At 33.0% G+C, this 9,465-nt stretch overlaps 1 protein-coding gene across 1 annotated transcript; it reads left to right on the forward strand.

The window, feature by feature from the left end:
- Positions 1 to 2,298: 2,298 nt before the first annotated feature.
- Positions 2,299 to 4,420, forward strand: LOC112286240 (transmembrane emp24 domain-containing protein p24delta3). Its single transcript, XM_024527949.3, has 4 exons — positions 2,299 to 2,606; positions 3,325 to 3,534; positions 3,812 to 3,888; positions 4,052 to 4,420. The coding sequence occupies exons 1-4, from the start codon at positions 2,406 to 2,408 to the stop codon at positions 4,194 to 4,196; spliced, it is 633 nt and encodes a 210-aa protein (XP_024383717.1). The 5' UTR covers positions 2,299 to 2,405; the 3' UTR covers positions 4,197 to 4,420.
- The last annotated feature ends 5,045 nt before the right edge of the window (positions 4,421 to 9,465 follow it).

A 9,465-nucleotide genomic window follows, 5' to 3' on the forward strand; every position in this document is an offset into this window, starting at 1 on the left:
TCGCGCCTAGACGGACGTCTTGGTCGAGGTCGACGGAGAAAGATCTCTCAACTGCGACCCTAAATCTACGCCATCGTCAAGATTGCGGAAATCTACCAATAATCACAAGCTATTTTAAGATTCATTGCACTTTATTGCTCGGGCACTGTTTCGTCTTGTGCGCTGTTAGCAGCGGATTTGTGACTCTGCGGGTTTTGATTGAGTGCAACACGTTTGGGCTCTTCGTTGAGGTGAGTTGGATACATCAGCGACGTTCTCTGGAAATGTTTGGTGTGCGCGCGTTTTCAGACATAGCTCTGGAAACGTCAGTTAAAGAGGTACGAAATTTGCCGGGATCTTGCGGTGAGTGAGTGATAGCGGAGGAAGAGGACGCAATCAGTTGCGAGGAAGAGGTTGAGAGCAAGAAGCAAGCTAAGAGTCGGGAACGAAGATAGAATCAAGCCGGAGGTTAACGAGAAAATGGATCAGAGCAGGAAGGTTTAGGGAATGAATGAAAGCTGTGGTGAATGGCGGGTGAGAAGATTCGAGTAGGAGTGGTGTGTTCTGCGTCGAACACTGCATGAGTAAACCTTCGACGGCATGGCATCATCGCCTTCCAGAGCAATGTTTCCGACGGTGGAGCTCTCAACGCTGAAGCTGGCAACGCATGCGTTTACTGGCGGTGGAGCGCCGTTGAGCCGACGGCCTCCGCAACACACAATGCTCGACAACTTCGAGGGTTTTCTACGATAATCCTTTGGATACATCTTTACATGTGTACTGCATTCTCATATATCCTCTGTTTGAATATGACTTCAAATACTTTGTTTTTTTATTTTTATTTTATTTTCCGGACATGTCTGAAATTGAAGTAAAGCTAATGATAAGATTGAACAATTGATTTTCTATTCGTTACACGATAAGCTGAAAACGTCATTACATGATGAACTGGTTCTTCCTCTTTGATGTTGTTCAACAATATTTCTTATTCTCAAATCCATGTCAGTTATGTTTAAAGGAAAAAACCAAAATTTCGAAGTCCGTCTTGGAATATTATTTGGGACATTTTAAAAATAAAATAAATTTAAAATCCACATTTTTTATAAATCGAGCATTGTTTATCAATTTGTTATACATGCTTTGACATTTATAAAACTTTTTATGAACATGCCTATTTTTATTTATTTATTTAAATAATCAATACATTTACTTAGTGTAAATAAGAGCCAAATTCTATCATGAAAATATAAATGTGTACCTGTATTTTTTATTTTATTTTATGATATTCAGCACACTGCTACAAATTTGATTGAAGCATGATAAATGTCACGACTTATTTAAGATCCATAAATCAAAAAAATCTGTGTATGACACATAAGTTTTAATCTGAAGTTTATAACTTTTCACAAAATATTACAGATATTTTAGTTTAACAATATTTGTTTTGCATGACACCTTAACACTACTATTTCTAATGCATGCATTTTTATGCAGTAAATTATGGAATTGTTATCTGGACATCCCCTTTTATTGCACAGACATCTCTTTTATGCCATGCACTGTGCATATACTTAATAAGAATCTTATTTACACTAATGTTTTTGAAGATATGCATATGAAATCACATTATTAAACAACACATTGTTCACGTATACAAGGTATCTACATCCAATGCAAGGCATGATTATCTGTAATCACATGGATAATAAATTATTCGTGTATCCTTTTATTTGTGTCATTTAAAATAATAAATGAAATTATATACATGTATAAATTAAAAATTGAGTTTTCTCAAGACTTGGGTGTTTCTGAACAATATATAAGATATCATTTCAATGCAAAAATAATTGAGCCCATGAAATATCTTGTTGTTATTAGAGTGACCAGTTGGGCTTTGTGCAGAATGAAAGAGGATGGGAAGCTTCATTTATCAACGATAATCATTCATCCAAACACGCCAGCGAGCGCATCACCAAAGAAACACGTCTCCTTAGCGAATGTCGTCCAAATATACGTTCATTCGCACACCCATCCATCGGGGGGACGGAACGATTTGCAGTCACCGGGAAGTGGCAGCACCCGTGACAGCAGGCGAGCGATGTGATTGGCGCAGAGGTGGCGATGTGACGCCACCGTGGCAGAACGATTCGCCGCAAGTCTACAGGACTGATGCAATATCAAAAGGGGATCGAAGCCGACGTGGCGGACCCTTGACTTCCAAGTCCGCACGGGAATAAGGTCGGGGATCCTATGACCGCACTCCCATGGAACAATACATGCCATGACCCACGCTGAAGTTAGGGTTCTGTCGCGGGTTCACCCACTGACTGAGCTCAATCGCAAAGCAAGTGATCGTCGCGTGCACTTACTGTGTGTGTGTGTGTGTGTGTTTGTGAGGATTGGGGGTGGAGCACTACTGGGTGGCAATGGGTGGAGTATGGAGTTTTCGATCGTGTGTTGTGGTGGTGGCGTTGGTGCTGGTGTGGGGATCCGTGGCACAAGCTGTGCAGTTTGAGGTGAGCGCTCGGACTACCAAGTGCATCGCCGAGGAGATTCAGAACCACGTGGTTGTGGTCGGGGACTACAAGATCGTGCACAGCGATGAATCGCATAAGATCACCGTGAAGGTATGTGGGTGGCTACTGGAGGCAGGGTTCTGGATCTCTCTCTCTCTCTCTCTCTCTCGTGTGTGTATGTGGCGGTTGCTGTTTGTTGGTAGGCTCGAGGTGTTGGGGATTCTTATTGGAGGATGTTATTTTCGACCAGAGTAAATTGTGTTGTCGGTAATGGGAAGTCGGTCCGATTACTATGGCTGCCACCTTGAAAATCATTAAAAATTTCATTTTTTCTGCACCTGCTCGGTCTCCTACTATCTAATTATCTCGATCGGGACGAAGCTGATGTTTTAGAAATTTCTGGCGAAGATGGGGATTTTTAGAGACGTCTGAAAATTTGTGCTGATTTTTGGTAGGGTGTTGATAACCTCCACTTTCATGGTTCTGGTTGAGAAGCTGTGGCAGCTCTTTTCACATCTTGCCTCCATTTATGTGCATCCTCGTCTGAGAAACATGTAGCTTGTTCAAATAGTAGTCTGCAGTTTCCATGAAAACGAGATCGGTGCCGGTGACGAAATCTATCAGTCTTTTGTCGAGTGGCTGCATATTTGACTTCCAAGTGAAAGAATTGAAACGTTCGGTCCTTATTTGCAAAAAAGCCTCCGTGTCATTAATTCCAGGAAGAATGACTCTCCCCAGCTCTGAAATCTTATTTTGTGCGATTTCTCTGAACTTGCCCACGGTTTCTGACCGACGTTAAGGTTTTTGTACTACTTATTACAATGCGCAGGTAACTTCGCCTTATGGAAATCAATTACATTACCAAGAGAATGTCCAGTCGGGCCAGTTTGCATTTACAACTTCAGAAACCGGCAATTTTATGGCCTGCTTTTGGATGCTGAATGCTCCTTCTACGGCGACTGTCAATGTCGCTCTGGACTGGAAGACAGGAGTCGCTGCCAAAGATTGGGCATCTATCGCGAAGAAGGATAAGCTCGATGTATGTTCAGAAGGCTTCTTCTTCCTAGTAGCTTTTGCCTTTTTGCACAATTGTATGTTGAGACCGTAGTGATTTGTTTAGAAATGAATGTGGTTTATTAGGGAACAGTCCGTGTTCTACACTAAGACAATTAACTAGATGTTTTCTCACTTTTGATATGCAGTTTTTGATTAGGTCCACGTTTACTTCCTTGAAGGTGTTGTTTAATGCGCCTGGTCGTATGCGAAGTTTAGCAATGGCTTGATCAAATGTTTGGAATTTGCCTGCTTTTTCGCAGGGAATGGAGCTTGAGTTGAGAAAGTTGGAGGAAGCTGTGGGTTCAATCCACAGTGAGATGCTGTATTTGCGAGAGAGGTACTGTCTGTTGTTAGAGTTCTATTAGCAGCACGACTATGATGTAACTTACAACTTTTAGACGAGGTTTCTCTTCTCTGGCTGTTTTTAAGGTCTTCGACCATGTGGCCGTGAGGTAGAAAATCTGTGGATGATTAATGAAAAGTGTTTGTGGCGATTGCAGGGAGGCGGAGATGCGTGACTTGAATGAACTAACGAACTCAAGAGTGGCATGGTTTGGGATTATGTCTCTCTTCGTGTGCCTAGGAGTAGCAGGATGGCAGTTATGGCATCTGAAGACATTTTTTGAGAGGAAAAAGCTCTTGTAGTGTGTTGCGGAAATATTAGGTTGAGTGTTGCTCTGCTTTTAAGCCTCGGTTCAAAAGTAAAGTTACATTTCCATGACGAGAAAACATCAAAATCATCAAGATGGTAATGACTGAACACATATGGTTAGTAATCCTCTAGCTTTGCAGCTTGTTTTGTGCCCAACTTTCTTTGTACCAAATATCTGTTCAGAAATGGCGAAATTCAAATGATCGAAGTCATCAAATGATGGGAGTGCTACTCAATTATCCCCTCTTGTGCTCTACTAGGTTTTCGCTGGAGTTTCCTGTCCTTGGCTCAATCCACCGAGCGTGTCCTAATCTACAGTGTGGCGATTCATAAAGTGCACAACCCATGCAGTAGCTGCGAACTTCCACACACAATTACCAGATTCGAACTAGGTCATGCAGAAAAACACGAACGAACGTGTTTTGTACCAGTTTTGCAGTCCAAGAATTAGTACATTGGTTTAGAACCTACCTCTCGTGAGCCAATCTCTTTACTTTTTTTCAGAGCATCCCGGTGAAAGATCAGGGCAAAATATAGAATTAAATTTCTACCAAATGCACAATTTTCTTCAACAGCAGCAGCAGCAGCAGCAGCAGAAGACGTTCCTTGTGAGTCTGCATCTAGGCTTGTGGATCACTTGTGTTGAACCCGACTCTGGTAGTTTTAGCGGCTCTGTTTGATATAGTGTTCTGGAACTACAACGACCCACCTGATGTATCCATCCTCCTCATGAATCTGGTGATACGTGTTTTTACAAAAGCAACTGTTTGCGTCACATGTTTTATTAGAAAACCTAACCTAAAAAGAATAACGAGTAAAAAACATTAAAGAATGTTTCAATAAATATAAATAAAGATATATAAGTTAGATAAATTTAAGAATTGATTATAATTAAGAATCTTGATTAATTAATAAACTGTCAAAATTAAAACTTGTAATTATTAACTTGTAAATATTAATTGATTCTTTTTTTCTTTTTTTCTTTTTTCTTTTTGATAATACAACTACAGCTCTTACAAACAAATAGTTTATCAAAATTTTCAAAAGAATAACATATTATTCTTATATTGATGCTCCAGTCACATAAAAATTTTACAAATTTTTACTTTTATTTATTTATTTCAAATACGTGATGCAATAAATAATACTGTTTGGGCTATGTAATTGTACCACATAGAATTTAAAGCTATGATAATTATTACAAAATATTAGCTAATTTTTGGTAATACCAATATACCACCTATAAGAATTAAAGTTCCAAAATTATATATTCTTATTTATACACAAATGGATAATAATTAATTCTTAAAACAAATACTTTTTGTTCTAAAAGGTTTAGATGACAAGCACTTAGTTTTTACATATTCAAAACAATCAAAATCATGCAATCAACAAATTGACCATTAATAATTGTTTTCATTTTATGATAAGATTGGGACTTCTTGATTATTTAAGATTTGCTAAGATATATACCAAAATAAAATTGTAAGAATCCTATAATTTAGTATGTATTAAAAAAAAGATGAACAAAAGACTATTCTCTAAACTACATGTGGTCATTTTGAATATAGTGTCATGCTTTTTGGACTTATAAATACTCCACTTGTTTTTCAATATTTAAAGATTTATATATTTTTAAGGTTATAGATAGTTAATTTGTGTGCTATTTAGCCATTTTTTTTATCTATTCAAAAAATATGAAAGAACATAATTAATATATATATTTTTTATATTACAAAAACTTAAAAAATACAAGATTATATGCTAATTTAGAAAAATGTGTATTTTACTCAATTTAAGTAGAACTTTTGGAATATATCATCTCAAAATGATAATTTGTAAATAGATTTAAAAAATAAAATAAAATAGTATAGATTATATAATTCTAAGAGCTACATATTATATTAAATTTTTTATTAAGTTTTTAATCTATTTATACAATATACTTCTAAAAATAAAATAAAATAGAATAAAGACACAATAGCAATATTTCAAAGTTCAAAAAAAGCTTTTACATTAGCTTCTATTTTATTCTACTAAGAATTTTTTTCATATTGGTTTTTTATACAAATAGATATAACAATTTTTTTTATTAGGTAAAATTTTATTTTAAATAGAAATATATGATAAAATTTATTCTAATGCATTTTATTTAAGATTTTTTTTAACCACTAAGATTAATTATAATATTTACAACACAAAAGTTTTTATTATTATAAATTCATTCTATGAATGATATTAATATATAAAAATAGATTTATTCAATTATACTTTATATTAATGATAAGAATTTAAAATACTTCATATCAACATATATTTTTAATTATTTCATATTAGAATTTTAATTTTTTTTCTTAAATTTATTTCTTATTTTTCTACTTTCTTTCTTTTAATGATATAATAGTGTATTTTTTCTTCAAAGACTTTCTTCCACTTCTTAAGAAATATTTTTGTTCTTTAAAAGTTCTAGATTATCCATCTTTTAATAAACATTTTGGTTTTTTAACATTGATTTTATCTTAAAGAGAGTGGACTATTTTTTTTATGAAGAAATTTTCATTTTGTGTTGGAGGTTGTAGATTATCTTCCTATAAATTGACTTATGTATATATTGATGTTCTTCATTACTTAGATAGAAGAAAAACAAACTATAGATGTTATATTTGGTAGAAGTAAGAATAGATTTGCAACTATTGTGGATCTTCATGAGCTTTTTAATATTCTTTGAAAAAACTTTCACATATTAGTAGTCTCAACCATAGAAGTATCATTGCTATATCTATAGAAAAAGTCAAGAATGAGGTCTATTATTCATGCCAAGAAATTTTGCAGTTATGCCAAGAAATACTTTGCAGTTATGCCAAGAAATACTTTGCATTTATGCCAAGAAATACTTATACTTGCAGTTATCAAAAAAAAGTATAAGTAGTTCAATTTTATAAATTAATTCTAAAAGTCTTACTATTATAAGTGTTAAGTAGCCAAAGATTAGTATATTAAAGAAGTTTGATGAAAAAATATCAAAATTTTGAAGATTTTTAAAATACATTAAGATTCTTTAAAGATTATAATCTTTTATGTTGTTGAATTTTAATAATTTTCTTACAATATGAATAAGAATAATAAGACTCGTACTAATCTAAATTTTTATTTCTTTAAAAATAATTCCAAAGACCTATTGTTGACAATTCTAAAAGAAAATTTATTAAAACAATTTATTATCAAAGTGATTCCATGCAATAATCAAATCTTTAAAAAATACTAAGAACAAAATTTGGTTGAAGAAGAAAAATTAAGTTATTTTAACGACTCTCAAGTCTTTAAAAAAATATCTATTATTACCAAAATTTACATATTTTAATAGAATTTAATTTAAATAAATATCACCTATAAAAAAAATATTTTAAAAAATTATGTTTATAATATAGAAAAATAAGTCATAAGATATAACATTATTGCATAAAATCAATTAGATTTATGTCAAGGACATGAACTAAAAGAAAATGCATAAACCTATGAAATCCGTTTTAAAAGAAAAGTGAAAAAATAGAAATAAAAAAGTATGTATATTAAAAGGAAATTAGAATGGCTATTGCTAAAAGACAAAGAAACTAGAGACTCTTGAATCTAGACTAGAAGTAAGAAAGGAATTGACAAAAGTGAAGAAGGCTTCATTCTTGCCTCTATATATATTATCTACCTAAGATCCATGTGGCAATGTTCTATAGGACCTCCAAAAACATGTTGACTTTGCATGACACATATCTTGACTTGTAAGGCAAGTTTTTTATATGGGCGCCACATAGTTAATTTGTTCTCCAAGCTATCAATCCATATGGCACATGATTAACTTATTGATTAAGTTTCTAATGTACCAATAAACTATAAATACATATGAAGTCAAAACAACATCTACAAAGCTTCTAGGAAGCTTTTCTAAAAGATATTATGAAATTAATCTACTTTTATTAACTTCTATCTATTCATATCATTTAAATAACAATCAAAGTAGATATAAATCCGTGACCTTATCCTCTCTTCTAGGGCCGAACTCTACAAGGAGCAATGATCATATATTGATGAAGTCTAAGATGTAGCAAATTGTATTTGCCACATATTTGAATCTTTGATAGGTCCTCTTAGCCATCAATAATGTCTCATTTCAGGGCGAGAAGACCACTCTATGATTTGATCATTATTGAAACCTTTGTAACTTCTTTCAAACAAAATATTTATAACACCATCAGGAATTGTACCTACTTCCAATAAAATCACCAAACACCAAGAGTCTTTTTTCAGGTCGTAATACCAAATATGTTGTATCTTGTCATCTATTTGAGCAAGAACATATTGTTTTTGAAGATCTTCATTCTTATTACATCATCTTGAAGGTTGCAATAATCACAATGTCTTGTCTAGTAAGTCAAAAATGGTTCTTGAGTTGAATCCATTGATTGTTGGTTTTTTATTTCTTTACTGCCATAATTATATAAAAACTATAAATAAAGATAGAAGGTAGAATGCAATATTTTTTGAATTATGTTCCTTTTATAACAAAGATTTTTTTATTTTTCATCTTAATTTTGATATATGTTATTGATGAAAATCCTCCACTATCTTTGCTACATTTGCAAGATTCTTTGTTGGCTCCTATGTGCATTCACTAATATCATATCCATACCAATGGATAAGATATTCTAATTTATTATGGTGTCTCTTTAAATCTAGACCTTCTTGTACTTCAAATTCTTTATTATTATCCACTTTTATAAGAAGAGGTAAGACTTATCTTTTTTTTGGTATATTCACAATCTTATATGATTTAAAAAGAGACACATCAAATATAAGATTGATTTTTATTGACTCCGATAGATATAATCAATAAGCAACTAGATTGATTTGTCTACAAATAAAAAAAAGTCCAAGCTTGAAGTAGTCCAACTAATCACAAGGATAAGTAGTCTTGATATTACGACAAAGTAATCATATCTTGTCATCTACGTTGAATTATGGTTGTTCTTTTTAATAGGTATCCATGTTGATCTTTTGTTATTCTTGACTTTCTATTAATTATGCCTTCATTGTTGTATGTAGTTCTGACAAACAATTTGCCAAATCTTCCACCATAGGATTATTAACTTTTGAAAAGTCAAAAGTATCAAGTTGTAGATTATAATCATAATTAATAAAAAAATATATTTTTTGCATAAAAAAATACATTGTATTATTGTAAGCAAACTCTGCTAATTGCAAGAAAGTTAT

This window comes from Physcomitrium patens, chromosome 9 (genome assembly GCF_059467195.1).
Source record: "Physcomitrium patens ecotype Gransden chromosome 9, ASM5946719v1, whole genome shotgun sequence".
NCBI lineage: Eukaryota > Viridiplantae > Streptophyta > Bryopsida > Funariales > Funariaceae > Physcomitrium > Physcomitrium patens.

What these genes read in the sequence shown, in the direction of transcription:
- LOC112286240 (XM_024527949.3), top strand. Translation starts at nt 2,406, where the DNA reads ATGGGTGGAGTATGGAGTTTTCGATCGTGTGTTGTGGTGGTGGCGTTG. An exon ending in CGAAGAAGGATAAGCTCGAT is followed by an intron (nt 3,535 to 3,811) that starts GTATGTTCAGAA and finishes GCTTTTTCGCAG; the next exon opens with GGAATGGAGCTTGAGTTGAG. An exon ending in ATGCTGTATTTGCGAGAGAG is followed by an intron (nt 3,889 to 4,051) that starts GTACTGTCTGTT and finishes TGGCGATTGCAG; the next exon opens with GGAGGCGGAGATGCGTGACT.